The sequence below is a fragment of the Mangifera indica genome, chromosome 7 (assembly GCF_011075055.1).
Source record: "Mangifera indica cultivar Alphonso chromosome 7, CATAS_Mindica_2.1, whole genome shotgun sequence".
NCBI lineage: Eukaryota > Viridiplantae > Streptophyta > Magnoliopsida > Sapindales > Anacardiaceae > Mangifera > Mangifera indica.
In genome coordinates, this window is record NC_058143.1 from 6,922,628 (window position 1) to 6,942,398 (window position 19,771).

A 19,771-nucleotide genomic window follows, 5' to 3' on the forward strand; every position below is an offset into this window, starting at 1 on the left:
TGGATGCGATTGGGGTTAATGCAGGCAAAGAGATGTCTTGCAGTTGGTTGCAACAACATGGTCCAAAGAAAGCAGAGCTTGGTAGTGACAGGTCTAAGTGACAAGCAACATATCCATCAACTACTAGTTGGCAACAATACAAGAGTGACGACAATGGGAGAGGACCAGTTTGCCAATGACTTGTTTTAATTTTCCTTTTTCATAATTACTATCTAGGGGTAGAGGACATTTTATAATTATTTGGGGGATAATTTTTTTATTTAGCTTCAATAAAGATAGAGGGCATATTTGTCTTTTTGTTAATTTTATTTTAGAAAAATGAGTAATATTATACGAACTCATTTTAAATACATTAATGAGTACATATTTATATGTGTCATTATATGATTGAATTTTATTTTATCTTTAATTTAAAATTATTCAATTATATGATGACATATATAAATGTATTTAAAATTGGTACACATAATTTTATTCAAAAAGAATTTATTAAAAAATTTACCATATTGGCCTTAAAACTCTACAAACAACACAAAATTCAAAATATTCTTGAAGAAAATTTTATTAATTTACATGAAAGCCAAAGCCCTTTTAAAATATATATATTTATTTATATTTATACAAAGATATAAATAAATTCTCTTAAAATTAAATATAAATTCCTTCCGATTTATTTGCCAGAGAAAATATCATATTCAAATTACCAAACAAGTGGGCATGGGCGTTTGGAATTACAAGGCTGTGATTTGTCTGGAAGCTGAAGGCATTATTGCTGTGACTAAAAGTGGCCGCTGCTCGTGACTCAATTTTATAATTTCAATATGTCTATGAGTCAATTACCTTGTCCCACCCAAAGTTTTGCTCAAAAGCATTTTTTCATTCCTTGTGATATAAATCACATTTTTCAATTTTAAAAGAAAAACAAACCCCTGAAAATATACAGTAAAAAGGAAAAGTAGCGAATTCTGTATAGCTTGACATATGCTAGAGTTCTAGATAAAATCAAAATAAAACAATAAAGAAAACTGGAGAAGAAGAAAATGAGTTGTGTTTCCTTCTGTAAATCAGATTCCAATCAAACATCTTCAACTTTCCTCTTAATCTCATCAAATCAAAGTTTTTTCTTCTTCCTCACTACCATTTTAGCAAACATGGTGATGTTGAAAGGTCATGTTTCTAGTTTCCTTTAGCAAACATAATGATAGTGGAAGATTGTAATCGCACCCTTTGCCTCTTTCAATCGTCGACCTATTGTTTGTATCAAATAATAAGGATAATACAGAAATTATAGATTTAATGGCGGCAGGAGGAGGGGTCAAGGAGGGTTAATTGACCCTCTAGCTTTTTTTTTTTTTATTTATAAGTTTATATATATTTACATTTGTGCTCCTCATATTATATGAACAATGTTTTGTTATAAAATGTATATTTTATCTTTAAACAAGCAGGATTAGATTTCTACCAAGTTTGTTTAAGCTCAAAAATGAATTCAACTCAAATAGACTTGAAATGAGATCAGCTTAAATGAATTTGAACTCGAGCTTATAAGATGTTTGGCTTGTCAAGTTCACAAATTTGAAAAAATTAATACAAATTTACTAAAATGACGTAATTTTGACCAATACATATCAAAACGATATCATTTTAGTCATTTTTATTTGGTTATAGTATCAAGCGAACTCGAAGCTCGAGTTCTAAATTTGAGTTTAACTCTCCTCAAACCAAGACTAACTCGAGCTTGACTTGTATCAATCCAACCCTAAACACAAGCAATAGAGGTAGACTAAGTGAAGGAGAGTTATTCGTGCTTCTCACCTACGCACCCTTTTCTCCACAACAGTGTCAACCCTCCTCCACCTTCATATTATATTGTTGTCTAGTTATTTCTTCAGGTATCAAAATATTGTCAACCTTTTCTCCACAATATTTTTAACTTAATGTTTACATTTTGAATATACTCTCTATTGTCAAATTTATGGGATTGAGTGTGTTTAAAGACATGGATTGCATAACTAGATCAGACCGGCCAGTCAGACTAGCTAGCCGTTGAACCGGGCACTATAGTGGTTTCTGTAATGCACAAAATCGTTTTTAATTAATTTTTAGAGTAAATTGCGAACAGACCAGTGGTTTAATAATTTCACAGTTTAAACCGCAGGTGGACCGGTTTCTACAGACGTTTGATGTGGTTGACGACAACATGCATTAATATTTGCATGCCAATGTTTCGCTTTCTCCTTCTCTCAGTGGTTTATGCTACTTTCTAGAGCTTTCTATTGCATCTTGGAGCTTTCTGTTGCTTTCTAGAACTTTTTGCTGTTGGGTTTCCTTTCTCTTTGGCTGCATTTTCTTGTCAAGAAGCTGCTTTTTTGGGTGATGCTTTGGATGCTTTCTAGTATGCTGCTTCTGTCTACTTCAGCCGAAGTATGCTTTCGTGGCCTTTTCTTAAGCTGGTGTAGCACATTGAAGTCAGTTTTCTCTGCCTCTCCTTGCCTGCGCCTGAGGATTTTGGAGAAGCCTTGCCCTGTTGCTGTTTGTCTCCTGTCCATTTGCCTTCTTCCTGCTGCAACTCTCTGTGGTTCCTTGCCAAGTTTTATGCCGATTTGTTTCTGAATTTTCCAGATTTTCTTGGGTGCCATGTCTTCTTCTAGTCACCTAGGCCCAGTTGGCTTCTGTTGGTCTCTTGTTGGCTACTTAGGATTCTAAAACTCCGGTTTGACCGACCAATCAAAATAGTCTGACCGGTTGGACCAAAACCAGTATTCAAAACGGTTTATGTCCCGATCTGGTTGTTAAAACATTGATTAAAGATCTTGCAAAAGGAATGGTTGAAATAAAGAAGAATAAGATGTTTCCTGTTAGGTTTAGGTTCACCCATGACGGGTTAATCCAACCTAGTTTACTTTAACTATCAAGGGCAATTAGTGCAAAAGTTCTGGCAGTTGGTCTTTTATTTAATGTCCAAAACTACCTTCCCTCAAAGGTAATTTTTTACATAATATTTTTAAAAAAAAGTTTTTTCTTCTTCTTCTCCACACATATAACCAAAATTGCATAGTAGTTCTTGTCTCCCAAAAGGAATGCAATACGTGGGCAAATGGAGTCGTGGAAATTACTCACATTAACACCTCGTGTCGTGTTTGAATAGATTTCATCACAAACTTGAAGTTGGGTACATGTATTTATATTTACAAAATTTACAGTATTTACAGAATGTTATGTTTAGCATGTTTAAATTATTTCTAACATTGGTATCAAAATCTCGGTTGCAAAGAAATCATCTTTTTTGTGAATTAAATTTCGTACTTTGTGATTTTTATAATCTGGAATTTTGATTTGTAATTAAAATTACGTTTAAAATTTGTTTTTGGCACGAATTAAATTCTACCAAAATTGACTGAAATTAGAGGATAGAAACATGTTAGAATGATTACTAGATTATTATACATGTCTTGAATTGAAGAAACACATCAAATTCAGCCTAAATTGATGGATTCAGAGTCAAAAAATTGTGACCCATGCAATGTCATTCAAGCCATCATTTGTCAAATTTCGACCACTATGGAGGTCATCGTCTATCTGAGAAGGATGACTAAAGGGCTACAAAAACCTCATGGTCCCATCATCAGAAAATGGTCAAAAGATGGTCAATTAAACAACCAAATTTTTAGGGTTCATGCAAAAATCTGGGTAGCAATCAAGTTGGAAAAACTCGATTGTCCGACTCATTTGTCAACAGGCTAACCAAACCCATTGATCAACAGGTCAACCCATGGTAAACCAGGTTAACCCGAACCAATCAATGCCCATCCAAGTCAATTAATCAGTCAACAATCAAAACTTGACCTTCATCATTAACTAGTGCGTGTGAGCATGTAATAGTATTCTCCCAGTGCATGGCAGTGCATGTGGCTCACTCTTAGCGCGTGAAGACACGTGCAGGCATTACTATAGTGAGTGGAAGCATTGATTTGGCAAGTGAATATAGTTGCATGACATTGTGTGGGTAACTCTTTTCAACATGTTTTGGCACATGAAACTTGTCTACAAAATGTGACAACTATGTGATGTTTGGATCTATACGTGAAATGTGTTTCATGGGTCTTAAGGTGTGTAAAAACATGTAAAACCTTATTCTAGCTTTCAAAAATGCATATTGGTGTTTCGAAATACATGTTTCTAATTCATGCACGTTTGTTGACTAAAAACCATCACATTGTGTAAATGATGTGATTATCTGATGATGTAATGGTACATGTTGAGACTATATATAATCTATTGCACTCTCTTAATTGGAAAAGAGATAGTACATAGTCTAATAATATCTATGCATGACTATTAGCCTTGTAATGAATAATCTTGTTTGGCACAAGAATTTGAAAACTTTTGATACTGAGCAAATATATTACAGCTTGCTAAAGAGCAACATTTAGTAATGTACGAGGGAAAATCCACCACTTTGATGTTATTCCCAAATTAACGAAATGTGGTTATTTGACCTATCACAAATTTTATAGAGACTTTATCATAGATAAAGTGACTCTAAGAATGATACGAGTTGATAAAATAGTCCTAATCATAATAAATGATATATTTGTTGTATATATATTTTATTTATGTTAAATGTGAGAATTCTGAGATTTATAGAATTTAATGAAATTTTCATCCAAAATTAATATTGGAGTAATTAGATTGAATTTTAAAATGTCGAGCATTTGTGTCATGGAATATGATTAAGAACACAATAAACTTTCGATAAAATGAACATAGTAAACTTTAAATGTCAAGCAATTGATGTATATTTGGTTGCATTGATTGAGTTATGTCTAATATATGTCTTTGTGATTTAGTTAACCCCTAATGTCTTAGGACATGATGGCTGATTTGAATAATAAGGATATTGAATGAAGATAATTTTAACATGTATCATTTAAAATGCATAATATCATAGATGAGCAAAAGGCTTTGGAGGTTGTAAATCAAGTTAAGATAGAGTCACAACTAACTGAGGGATAAAAACCCAAATGGTGCCTTACAAACAGGATGTGGATACACATCATACATGTCAGAAGCAAGACTCACTTCGTGTGATATCTTGGCTTGTTCCATGAATAACACTCTAGTATACAAGTACTAGTAATGTTCAACTACATATGTCATAAGTATGGTTTTGATTAAAAAATTTGAAAAAACTGCAATCCCGAAATAAAGGTAATTGATTGTTAATTTGATTAAATATCAAATATGATTATAGAACTGAAGTCAGCTAGACGCAACCTGACAAATGAACAATAGGTTCATTTAATAGAGCAATTTTTTCCCTAAAGTGGGAGCGTATAAAGGTGCATATGACCCATAATAAAAATATAAGGACTTTTGTTAGTAGTTCTTGCCACATAGAACTAGAAGACAATCGTTCTTAAGGCAACTAGACCTAGTACTCATACATACATTGCAAAATCAACTTCAAAAAGTAAATGGCTTAAATCCGAGTAAAGGAAAGAGGTCGTATAATACTCAAAGAATAAGAACAAGGAATTGAAATGGAAAAGTGGCAAAACTACTGGAAAAAGAGATGGAAACAAAATGAATTATTGTAATAGAAACAATGAAAGTTATTTCGCTCGTGAATGAACGTAGCTAAAAATAATATTGTCTCATTCTATATAAAGTGACGAAACTTTATTTTTTAGTACTATAATATTAACTAAGTATTATCCTATATGGATTATGGACTCAAAAGTCATCGACCATGTAGCCCATGTTAGAATATCTTTAGTGGATTTCTATCAAATTTTGAAGAAGGTGAATTGGATGTATGTAGGCAATAGCACAAGGGTTGTAATAAGAGGAATGGACATGAGCAAATGAGCTTTGCTAGGTGGTTGAATCCAATACCTACATAAAATCCTATATACTCCAAATATTCGATGAATCTTGGTCAAAGTACTTGTTCTTTTTAAACTATGATATAATAGATTTGATTTCTATGGATTTGGTTTATTGGTTGAATAGTTATACGGTGTTTACCACATTTCATTATGATAATGTTAGTTTTTCATTATTTGTTTCTCTTATATGTATAGATATGAATGTAAATATATGATATATTATATTAGGGCACGTTTGTCAAGATGGGTTGAATAAATTAGCCTATGAAAGTTTATTAGGAATCTTTACATAAATAAAACTGTCCATGTGTATGCATTGCCTAACTGGAAAAACTACTAGAAAACCATTTAACAAAGCTACAAGAGTTTGACTTCTTTTGCAATTTATGTATTTAGGTATATGTTTTCCTATGAATGTAAAGTTTGAGAAGGTATCTCATATTTTATTATTTGTGTTGATGACAATGCTCGATTCGATCTTGTCTATTTGATCTCTATTAGTCAAAAGTCGTAGACTACTTTAGACATTATATATATAATTAAGGTTGAAAATCAATTAGACAAAATGAATAAGAGTTTTAAGAATTGACCGAAATAGTGTGGCAATTAGTAATTCTAAGAACTTCATAACAAATTGGTATAGTAGAGGAGAATAATTAAAATCTATTGGGAATGGTTAGGTTAATGATGGCACAAACAAAACATTAACCTTACATTTTAATAATATGATGTTAATTGTTACTTACGTACTTAATCGAGTGTCTACTAAATCAATTGTTTTCACTCTCTATGAGTCATAGTTAGGGAAAAAACCCGAGTTAATTGATTGCAACTTTAGTAGTTTTGCAATGTTTACCTTTAGCTTTTCCCATGAGTTAAAAAAAAAAAAAAACAGGACCAAAAAGAAAGGAATGTATCTTGATAAGATACGTTGAACCCCCCATGGGTATATGTTCATTAGGGGAGGATTCCACTGAAAGATTAATTGAAATTGTATTAGGAAATACTACATTCATAAAAGATATTTTTTTTAATAAGGGTGATGTTGATAAAAGGTTTCATCTGAATGAGAGAGAGAAGAATGAGGATAAATACATTTTAGCAATCATTAGTTGAGTCTTGAGAGATAATACCTACACTTATTCTAGGCAATAGGAGCGAATGCAATTGAGCTCCAATCTATTTTGGATAGTGGGATCAATGATCCTCAACTGCTTGCTTCGTCCATCTCAATCTAGTGGGAGCATTAAGATTAAGTTTTAATCTATTTCGGATAGTAAGAGCGATGATCCTCAATTGCATAGAAGTGGATGTCCAAAAGTACTCTAGTGACATTTTAAATTGAAAACAAGATTTTCACAACTGCTCCCCAAGCTGATGAAAAACCTAAAATCATAAAAGAAGTTAATTCATCTCTTGCTAAAAAAAATGTTGAGATGCGTTGGAAGAATAGATGGAATACGTAGAAAACAAACCAATTCTAGGTTTTGATTGACTCATCGTTAGGTCGAACACTCATTAAGAACAATTGGATTCCCTAAATCAATCGTAAGACGGATAACTCAATAAATAGATATAATTTTGCTTTATAGCGAATACCTATACCTAATAAGTATAGATTGTGAAGAATAACGTTTTTGTCATTTATAAAATTTACTTCAATATATTTGATTCTAACTGTAGTAACACATTTGAATTTAGAATTATATTATATGATTATCAAGACAAATTCCTTAGTGGAGAACTTGGCAAAGAAATCTGCGTGAAACGAGATATGAATTTGTTGTTATAGGTTTAAAACATAGAGTGTGCAAGTTTCAAAAACATTAAATGACCTAAAATTCTCATCCAGACACTAATATTTGAAATTTTATAAGTGTTAATACCTTATGACTTTAAAATTATTAATCAAGACCATCATACCTATGTGACAAAGTTGATGATAAATTTGTAATTCTGTCAATGCGTGTGATGATGAGTAGATAGATAAAAATGATTTGAAGTAATGGTCATCAAAGGATGGTTGCCCATATTTTTAACCTACAAGATGTGAGAAAGTAGATTTCATATTTGGAGTTAAAATTGAGAGGGATTGTTCAAAAAAACTTTTGACTCTATCATAAGAGCATAATATTCAAAAGATTATAGAACAATCTAATATGGTAAGCTATGAACCCGTTGGTACTTCTGTGTCAAATGATAAATTATTGAGTCGAGAGGTATGTCCCAAAATTTAAGATAGAAGCAGAGAAATGTCAATAGTTACTTATTCGAATATCATCGGATGTATAGTGTATGTTATGGTGCATACATGCCCAATCATTTGTTTTTATTGTTAGGCTAGTTAGTCAATATAAGTCAATATTGGAAAGAACACTGAAAGGTTGTCTATAGAATATTGATATATTTTTGAAAAAGCTTTCTGGATTATTGTTTATGTGATTACAGATCAAATTTATGTTTGATTGGCTATTGAGATGCTAGTTGGGGAAGTAATTTAGACCAACGCAAATCAAATTTTGGTAATACTTTCTTACTCTGAAAGGGTTCATATCTTAGAGCGATAAGAAAAGGAGATAGGTAGTCTTATCTACAACGAAGCTCAAGTATATAACCTATTTAGTGATTGTGCAAGAAACTATTTGGTTAAAAAGATTCTTCATGAATATGAGTAAATAAGATGATATTGTTAGAGCAATAGTTGTCTATTAAAATAAAAGATTCTGAATTTTTATAGAATAACCAAACATATTAACACTAAACACAATGTTTTAAGAGACTTCATTTCTAAAAGAAAAATGAACATACAATATAATTTTACACATTGCATGGTCACTGATCCTTTAATTGAGATTGTTCTAAGAAAAGTATATCTGACATATGTTAAATCTCTTGAATTGCATAAACTATGATTAATAAGTTATTGAGCTTATATATTGTACAAATTTGAAAACCACGAATTCAAGTTTATTTTTATTTGAACTTGCATCATAAAATTCTTGGGTTTTCACTATATACGCATCATTTTTAACTCAACAAAATTGTAATGTCACACAATTAGAGATTAACTTACTCACACAAGCAATCATCTTTGACGCTAAGAAAGCATGCAAAGATGAGATATTATTCTTCAGAAAAGTGATGCTAAGAGAGCATGCTAATAGGAAACAAATTTCTCAAGAAAAGATTTATTGAAATTAAAATGTCTTCTTGATGATTGATCAAGATAAGGTCATAGATAGATACATTTGAAAATGATAAATTTAGATTCCCTATGTCCAAACAACTTATGAATGTCAGATGTTAATTCTTAATATGGATATATACCTACAAATGTGATGATGATTAATAACTCAGGTTAGGTACTAGGTGTAGCAACTGAACAAAGATCTGTATAGTGTTGGGAATAACATTTAAGAAAATACACAATATAGCACATGATTCATACCATGTGTAGCAAAACGACTAGTTAAAGTAATAAGATAATGAATCATTACTCCTGCACTGTTTGAGACTTTATAAGGATTGTCTCATGTTGATACCTTTTGACTATTTACTGTTGTTTGATATTTACTTTTAGTATTGCTATCTCAGCTTGACACCTATGACCACATATAATTCGATCTATGGAACATGACTAGAAAAACAACTAAATTTAAATTAAAAATTTTGAGTAGAAGAGGAAAACTTATATATTAAGTGTGTCTATTGGTCTGCCGATCATATCACTTATATGAGAGAATGGACTTGATCATAGATACATAGGAAAATAACACAATAATATATGAGGGATTGAAGGAAGCTAGTGTTATTGAGTAAATTTGGGGCTGTTACAAGCCTAAAGCTTTATTTTCTTTTATTTAGGTTGAAACAATTATGTTATTCCTAATAGATACATAGTATTTAGCCCCCAAGTGCAAGTTGCTCGTGAGGTTATACGACATATTTGCAAATATGAAATGTACCTTCGTATGAGACTTTTGTAAATAAGTTTTTTTTTTTTGTTCAGGTCTTTCGTCATACATGAGCTAGAGATATTAGGTTTGTGTCCACCCATAATGGGTCGATCCAATCTAGTTTACTTTAACTATGAAAGGTAGTTGGTGTAAAAGTTATTAGCAGTTGGATTTTTATTTAAAATCTAAAACTGTCTTCCCTCAAAGTTAATTTTTTACGTAATATTTTTCAAAAGATGTTTTCTCTTTTTCTTCTCCACACACACGAAACTAAAATTGCATAATAGTTCTTATCTCCCAAAAAGAATGTAGTACATGGGCAAATAAGGCCATGAAAATAACTCATGTCAACACCTCATACCGTGTTCAAATGGATTTCATTGCAAACTCAAAGTCAGGTACATGTATTTATATTCACAGAATTTATAGTATTCATAGAATGTTATGTTTGACATATTTAAATTGTTTCCAACATTTTCATTAGTTTATTTATTGATAAAAATTAACAATGGCAACTACTAGTATGGAAAAAGCATTTTCAGTAATGAATTTTGTGAAGAATCGTTTGTGAAATAGAATAAATGATTATTGATTGAATAATAGTTTAAATATGTATATAAAAAAAAATTATTTAATAATATTGATAAGAAACTCATTATATAATACTTTCAAAAGATAAAGTCATATCGAAGATAATTATAAATGTTAGATGCCGAATACTACATTTTTAGCATTTCAATATCAAATATTTTTAAATTAAAAATAAATGATATTTAATTAAATAATAAAAAAAATCTAAATACATTACAAAATAATCACTAATAGCATTGCGGTCAATATAAATAATAAAAAAAGTATAAAATATTCCCCGCAATTGAAGGTGGCATGACATGGGCAACACATGAGAAGATCCAAACAACGTTCACGAGACACACATAAAAGTGAGCGAAAACAAAGTGTAATGTCGCTTGGGCCCCCACCAACCCAACGCCTGCACTTCCACCGTGACTTCTTCTCTTGTCTTTTCCCTATACGGTGCCACAACCCTCTTATTTCCAACCAATTACAACTTGCCACGTTTTTCAATACTGGTACCACTAATGCAGTCTGCCAACTTTTCTTTTCTTTTCTTTTCTTTTTATTTTCGTTTTGTTCTTGTAAGTAACTTGTTATCTTTGTTTTTGTTCCTGGGAATTAATTTCATTCGACTTAGAGAAGAACGTCTTAGCCTGCTAATAACGTGGGCTATGTTTAGATTTCATAAGAAGGCTATGTTTAGATGGGCTGACACGGTTTACAGGTCTTAACTAATGCATATGAAATGTGCTGTATATTTTATTAATTATTTCAAATTATAATTATCTTAGATTTATGACATTTGAGGGTTTCTTCTGATTTATGGTTGGTTTAATGTCATATCCTTATGGTCAACAAATATATTTTTAGTATAAATATTTGGTGAATCCTATAGTTTTGAGACTAAATTATTATTTAAACATGTAATGTTTATAGAAGATTATATTTGCATGGATAGAGAAATTTTGTTCTATTATTGTCTTTGGTTTTAAATGATATTTTGAATTCTACCATTATTAAAAGTCATTGTATCTTTGAGGTTAAAAACGCTTACTTATTTGAATCGTTATAATTGTGGATTGGGGTGGAATTTTCTTTTAATTAACAATAAACTCTTAATTAAATTAGATCGTCTTTTTGAAATTAAACTGATCACTCAATTAGATATTACCATCTCAATTTATATAAATAATTTTTTACAATTTATTTGTATATATATTTTTACTCTTTTAATATCTATAAAATTATATGTATTATCAATAAATAATTAATTATATATTAATAATAATGTATTATTATATAAATAAGTAATTTTGAATTAAATATCAAGTTATTTAATGAAATTGAGAAACACAGTATTGCACAATCTAGATGTATTCAAATCTTTTTTTTTTTTTTTTTTTTTTTTTTTTGTATGAGGCAATTTGAAAAGGTAAAGACTTAGTCATTCAAAGACAATTAAATTATTGTCAAAGGAAAAGACACCATTGATTAATAATAGGTTGTTTTATTTGGTAAAATCCACCATTGTTTGACTTTGAAGGATCGCCACGTTATTTTACATAAATGTATATTACTTTCCAATTTAATCGAAGTAATAACATGTTAATTGATCTACAATGGAGACTTAATTATTGGACTAAACAGGCACTGGTTCATTTATAACAACTAATGTAGAAAAAATTAGTATTGATTTATTTCAACCTTCTTTTCACTTATTGGTCCCTTATGGCCAACTATTATTTGTTTAGCATAAATATTTGGTGAAAACTATACATTTAATTCTTGAATTTGAGCGTAAAATTGAAGTTGTCACAAAAGAGTGCTAATGTTAAAACATGGAAAGATAAAATGGCAAAGTTACCTCGGTCCTTGACGGTGTTTAAGTACTATTACAGTGATTGAATTATTATAAATTAGAAATGAAAAAAATCTAATTAATATAAATTATTATACATAAATCCAGTAATAACAAATTACCATTCCTAGGTCGTTTCTCCATGCAACCAAAATAAACACCCATCTTTACCATTCCACACGTACTTCCATGACCACCTGACCACCCATATCTGATTTCCCCATGTTAATTTAGTTTCAAATAAAAAACAATTTGGGTCAAATTCAAGCACAGATTTGAAACATAAATAACAACCAAACTCAAACAACAAATTCGAACTATAAATTCAAAGTAAACTCAAAATGAACATTCCCTATCACGGATTCGTAAGATCACGGATTCGTACTAATTAAAATCACGTATATTAAATGCTGCCTATCTAAACTTGTTGAAGAAAGATGGCCAAAGTGCAGTAAATATAAATAAAATCTCTTGTCAAAAACATATTACAAATAACATTTGCCTACTTGCCATCCAAATTTTTTGTCTTCCAACATTTGCCTACAAGCAATCAATGACCAATCGCAAAATGACAGGAGTCAAAAAGTATCAAGCTTAAAATCAGTTATCATGCAAAGCCTTCATCAAATATAGTCTGTTGAAACTCTGTCCGCTAACCCTGCAACCAGTCAAACAAAAATTTATTAATCACCCCAACCTAGTAAATTCCACTGCCCCAGAGGACATAATCTACCCTTTTCATGTAACCTTTTCATTCTCCAACGAAAAGCAAAGTCACAAAGTTTTTTTTGTCATGGGGGGACACCATAATACAGGATAAATTTTGCAATTAAATAGGAAATCTGATAAAGGAATAAATTGCAATGAGTAAAACTCTATAAGAGAAGTTATTTTACAAGAAATTTAAGGCAAGTAATCTCATAAGTACACTCTTTACAGCTACAGCCATCAGCATCAAATCAAAGAGCCATTAGAAATTGCCACAAGCACATTTTGGTGACATATATCCACGAAAATAAGGCACACCAAAAGGTATAGAAAGCAAGGAAATTCATGCCATTTTCAGGAGTCACCAGATGATCTTGACACAAATCATTTCACATCATATTTTTGAATCAAAATGTTAAGGGGTAAAAGGGCAGTAAAAATTCCCTTTAACATCCTATGCTTCCCAACCCTAAAAGCTTCCAAAACAATTAAACTAATATTAAAATAAGATGAAGATAGAAAGAAGCACAAAACTTTTATCAACAGATTGTGAAGCCAAATCATAAAACTGTTGTTCAAAAATCAGCAAGGGCCATGGTATGGAGTACCTTAAGTTGTGATATTCAAATGAAATCTAGGTAAAGACCAGGTAGGCCATTTTGCAATCAAAAGATGCAAGAAAGAATGAAATCTATGCAAGTCTTCCAAGATTTATAGCATACCCATTGATTTGGTTGCAGTAGTTTGCAATTCGATTTGTTACAAGAAAGCTTTCCAGGCGGGATGGCTCTGGGATTGGCTTAAAGATGGGATTTGCAGGATCTTCCTCAGGTAAAGGTTCTTCCCCAGCAGCTTTACGTGCCTTGTTCTCATCCCTACAAAACAAAACAGAATCTATATTAACTAATGTAAATGGGTGCTATGTTCCATGGGTCTGCAAATAAAGATAAAATGAACTAGGGGGCAACCACATCCAGCATAAAAAGCAGACAATATGAAATGTTGCTGAAGTATCAAAACCTAAAAATACTTGGTCCCCATAAATAACCATTTCAGTTGTTCATGTTCCTTAAGACTGATTAGGAAACAATATTGATTATAAGGTGATAATTAATATTATTTCATAATCAAAAGTCTGAGAAACAAAAACAGCCTATGACTTGGTTTATCAGAGCCGGGTAGTCAAAACTAGTAAAACACAAACTGAGTAGCAAATAATAAAATTTACCCCAACCAAACTAGTGAAGACAATAAAAAACAAATTCAAGGGAAATAAGAAAATAACATTAGATCCCTAGAATCTCTAGGCTGTCCTACATCTCACCAACCACAAATATGAAAAAACTTATACCAAAATCAAAGAACATGGAAAACCATGGATGTTGGTATAAGAGGCAAACCATACCTACTAAATGTGCAATATCTCCACAAACACAGACAGGACAGATTTATGTCACAAGAATAGTATCTTCGTTGTTATTATATTTCTCATCTGGGCAAATAAATAAGAGGCTGAATTTTCCTTCCAGAAAAAGTTCCCCATCTAAGATAAGACTTCTTGATATTATGGCAATGTTTCAGACATAAATTCAGTATCCAAACTGGATTACCATCATGCTGAAACATAGCTTAGCCCAAGGAGAGGTCAGTGTAGCATGGACATCAAAATTAACATCTGAAGTCTCATTTCATATCAACAGGACCTCCATATATGTCTCTAAAATAAAATCAGTCCATGATTGGTACAAGAATTAATCTTAAAAGAAAAAATCACAGCTTTTGAAAATAATAGCAAATTCACCCCAAGAAAAACCATGTAAATACAAAAACATAAAATATTTACAGGTCAAAACAGCAAGAAAGATCGTAAGCTTTCAAAAGTTAAGCCAAAAATATAATAATTAAAAAAAAAAACCTTCTCTTTTGAAGCCATGCTTGCTGCTGCGCTTGTTGGCGCGTCAGGTTCCGGTAGTAATATTGAAACTGGAAGAGAAGCATGAATCATGTCAAAGAAACAGTATGGAAACTAATACAATACTAGGAAAGAGGACACAAACCTTCTGTTGTTCCGCTGATAAATCATCCATGCATTCAATCAAAAATTCCACATTCCTTGCCAAAAATGGACCGCTTGATAATCTCAGGCGGTCATAATCACACTAACAAAGCACCAGAATATTCCAAAGTAAGATTAAATTGAGATTCATGATCAAGCTGTAAGTTCTCCAGTTGCAGTTGCTAACTTACCTGGGTAACTGGTGTATCAGCTTCCAGCTCAGTCATAAAAGCACTGACAAGTGCAGAATTTGATACTTTTATCTGTGATACAAACACCACCACAAATTGCAACAATACCCCTTTTGTCAATCAAATGCAGACAAAGCATCAACAAAAAATAATAAATGTCACACTTCCACTTCCAAATACAAATGATCTTTAAAATATACATTAGTTGCAGCTAGAATTCAAATGCAAATCAAGGCACAAATTAGGCCAGTTAATCAATTAATCAGAACAAAAAATGACTAAGATCTCACAACAGGAAAAAATAAACTCTTAAGTGAATGACCACCACATGAAGTGTTTTTTTATTCTCCCTCACCCAGTAAGAAAAACAATGTAACAACCACATACAATAATTTTGTCTTTAGAGAAATTAAACAACAGTGTGAAAAACAATAGCAAGAAATAACAGACATGATTATAAATTTGCAGAAAGAGAAGAAATGGCTCATAAGCTTACAGGAATTTCCTCAAAAATATCCACCCATGACAAGTTTTTCTCTCTCAACCTGTTGGGACACATACAAGCATTTAAATTGACAATTTACATAAACAAATATTTTGAAATGAAAACATAAATTCCCATACTTCTCTCCAGTAAAATTGTTATTGCGGTAAAGATCCATGAAAGAGTCAGAAAGCTTCAAAGCCTTGAGAGCTAAGGCGCCTTGATTTGACCTCGAAGGATCATATATTATGCACACACAACGTCTAATATTCTCCTGCAACCACCCAAAAGAAAGTACAAATGAAACAAAAGAAAAAAGTAAGCAGGAAAGCTATGATGCCATAAAATGAAGGTTACGCCTATGTGGTAGGATTTTTCTTTTTTCAGTAGTTTCATTGTTCCCTTGGAAGCTTTAAAGGAAGACCTTATCTTTCTTTGACAGTATTTGTGCAACAAACAAATCAGCACACTATTACCCTCATAACAGAACAACACAATCAACCAGATAATTTGCTGAATACTTTTGAGTACCTTTAAATTTTGCTAGTTCTAGATACATCAAGTTTTATTAGGTTTAACAAATCAAAGGTAGATATTCCAATTCCATAACTCCTGGAATGAGTTGTAGCAATGCCCATGTATCTTATCTCAGCTTTAGTCATGTGGTATTTTATTATCAATTATACCAATTTTGCCATAGTAAAGATCCAGTTCTTTTTTTCCAAATAGGAATCATATTCCTGTATGATTTAGAAAATTCAGACCTCCATTTTGGCATCTGACTGCATTTTTCCAAGATGTGATTACATGGGTATCCCCAAGGTGTAAATGCCAGGCTCACCTCGACTCTTCTTTTCTTCTTCGCCAAGTCAACTTTTAACCCTAAACTCTAAACCCTAAGTAAACTTCTTTAAAGTTGTTATTGTGAAACCAATATCAACCTAACCACCATTGAACCAGAAAAAAAAATTTACTCATGGTTCAAAACCTACATTCCACAGAAAAAAAAAAAAGCATTCCTGTTTACAACATGTGAAACATGATATATGTTGCTTGATAAAGCACTGAAACAATAAAGGGCAAAGAATACTATAACAGCAATTTGGAGAGCATATCCTTTACTAAGGAATAGAAAGCAAACAAGAAACATACCTGGTAATTCATAAATGTCTCAATCAGTTCCACTGTCTGAAAACAGCCCAGCAGTGTCGATTGGTACCTGAAAATATTAGAGAAAGGGCTTCATTGTATTGAGAAAAAGATCAAGAAAGTCTCATAAGTGGTAACCAGTGCAATCTATTCATTGGTACTACAACAAATTATCCCTTCAACCAAGGAATAATGAATGTTACAGTAAATAAATTATGTAAGGTGAGTGAAAGACTCCCCAAACTCTATTTTTACACTGAATTTTACTTATAAAATTGTAACCAGCTTTTGTTTTTCACTATTTTGTAAATAAATTTTTTAGTTAAATTTTTATCATGGATTTGAACGTACTTTTAGGCTGTTTAGAGTAACTAAATGTTAGGTTGGGACTCATTTCATGTGTTTAAATCAGTAAGTAAAACCATCGAAAGTATCAACTAGGGTAAACCAAAGGTGATAAAATTTAGTTGGAACTAGATATCTATAAGTTGCTTACTGTTAGAGTGAAAGTGTATGTAAGGAGGAAAACAGAAAAAGATAAAAGAGGAAGTCCACTTGGCAGCACTAATCCACCTAGCAGCAACAATCCATCCGGCAGCGGTGCAGGAGAAACAAATGTCAGCCAGTTAACTAAGGAAACTGCAGCAAATTATGAAACAAATGTCAACCAGCCAACTAAGGAAACCACAGCAGACCAAGATCGACAGGAAGCAGAAAAGATAAACGGGCAGCAGACATTGGGAACCATCAAGTCAAGGGAAGCTGATGTGGCACCAAAAGAGTGGAGGAGAGCAACAAGGGAGGAGCAGAAGAACAGATAGAAAAACCTGGAGAGGGTAGGGAAAAGGCGAACAATCAGAAAATAGAACAGCAGACGGGAAGAGCCAGCCTCTCGTAGCTGGAAGGTTTTGGGGGATTCATCAGTGGTGATTAGTTCATTGCTGGGAATTCATTAGTTGTATTACCCCTCATAATGTGGGTTGCCTGACTTATGTAATGCAATTTCAACTATCAAACGGGGACTGCTTTTGTATTCATTTGAATTAGTCTAATACAAGCTTCGAAAGTACTTTTGTCATTTGCTATACAATAATACCGTTACAATCATTTACATTTATTGTGCTGTGGTTATTGGTGTGTGAACTGCTTGTTTGGGACCATTTTAGAGAGTCTCCCTGCTGCTGGTAGCCTGGAGTCATAATTGAGGGTGTGCAGTAGCTCGATCCGCATCACTTATTCTTGTTTACCCTTTTCCTATCCTTTCCAAATACTAATTTGGGTTTCATCTATCTGCTCCCCTCACTATTGAGACTTCTTTCTTGTCTAATTGTTTCTGTCGGCCAAATCTTCTTTAAATTCTTAATTCCTAGTATCTAAATTCAAACTGCATGAATATTGGAATCTTTAACATACTACAGTGAACTCAAGTAATCGTAGAAAACCATGCAACTTGAACTCTACAGAACTTGTACAATCCTTCAGGATGTGAAATCACTAAAATTTAACTGAAAAGCAAGAATTAGCACGTTTATTTACTATTTAAAAAAATTCTTTAAACTTTATCCTAAATTTATGATTAGCTGTGAGGGATGCTAATAAAAAATTTCAATAAATATCTAATACCCTAGAAATTTTGTTTCTCACACTTTTAGCAAATAGAACTTTTATTAACCACTCATCAGAGCCGGAAATTAAATTTAGTAAAGCTTACCATCCAACCGTGTTGTTATCAACATTAACCTCCCTCAAACACCTCATCATATCAAGCTGGTAATTAGCACCATCAGCCTCAATCTCCTCATCCTCTTCCTGGATCTGTATTCAGATTCAAAAAGCATTCAGTATTTACACCTGAATATTATCTTATTTAGGAATTTGAGTGAAAAGCTTATCATACCGGGAAGGGGAAACAGTTAGTAACTTCAAGAACACTACCAACATCCAACCCTAGAAGCTGACCAGTCACCAACGCTGGAGAAAACTCCTTGCAGTGTTTAATTATCTTTAATACAACCTGTTCGTCATAAATAAAAAATTAACGAAATATATTATCCATCATCAACGATTAAAAAAAAGCATAAAATTCGAAATATTAAACAAAGAAAGAGAAATAAAATTACCAGTCCCTCGATTTGAACAACTCTTAGAGGAGTAGCAACTTCCTCCGTTGCCGCTACTTGAAGAAACGACCTTGCCATGGCTGCAAAATACAACCAAAACCTATTTTAATAAATAAAGGCGCACAATTTGTCTGAATGAAATCTGGAAGGAGAGAAATTCACTCACAGTTAGCCATTGATATGAAAATTTAATACTCAAACGATTCTGGAAGCTCTCAGCTCTGGTGTAGCGCGTCTGGGTCTGGAAAAACCCTAGTCGATTATAGGCCTTTCCGGGTAAAGAGTTTGGTGTTTTTTTTTTAATTCTGTTTTTTAATTATTATTACTATTTAAAAAATGAAGTGATTGGGCCTTAAAAGGGCCCAAGGAGACCTAGGCTAAAGGTATACATGCAACCCAAGGAATGGTTTGGGTTTGTAAAAGGATAGAGTTTTAAAATAGGAAAATTATATTAAATGCTCACTTTACCTTTTTATGAAGGGGAAATTAAATTAAATATCTTTTTTACCTCTTCATTAAGTAAAAATATCCAATTTTTCTATTCTTAAATAAAAATACCCAATTTTCCTATTCCTAAACAAAAATACCCTAAATTTTTTTTAAAATACCAAAATTACCCTTCACCACATCTATATAAACCCTCTTACTCACTCTTATTACACACACTTCTCATATCACTCAAATACTCACTCTTACTCATATTTTTACTCAATATCAATTAGTACGGATTCGTTCAGATAGAAGAAATTCATATTTTTGAATTCGAATTGAAAAAAGTCGAT

General features: G+C 32.1%; 1 protein-coding gene across 1 annotated transcript; it reads right to left on the reverse strand.

Annotated features, from left to right (window-relative positions):
• Window positions 1-12,580: 12,580 nt before the first annotated feature.
• On the reverse strand, window positions 12,581-19,290 carry LOC123221918 (eukaryotic translation initiation factor 3 subunit H-like). The gene is made up of 12 exons (XM_044644896.1): window positions 19,156-19,290; window positions 18,990-19,069; window positions 18,767-18,883; window positions 18,581-18,684; window positions 16,873-16,939; window positions 15,861-15,994; window positions 15,733-15,781; window positions 15,237-15,308; window positions 15,047-15,148; window positions 14,905-14,972; window positions 13,712-13,864; window positions 12,581-12,939 (listed from the first exon to the last, which is right to left on the reverse strand). The coding sequence occupies exons 1-12, from the start codon at window positions 19,163-19,165 to the stop codon at window positions 12,882-12,884; spliced, it is 1,014 nt and encodes a 337-aa protein (XP_044500831.1). The 5' UTR covers window positions 19,166-19,290; the 3' UTR covers window positions 12,581-12,881.
• Window positions 19,291-19,771: the final 481 nt, after the last annotated feature.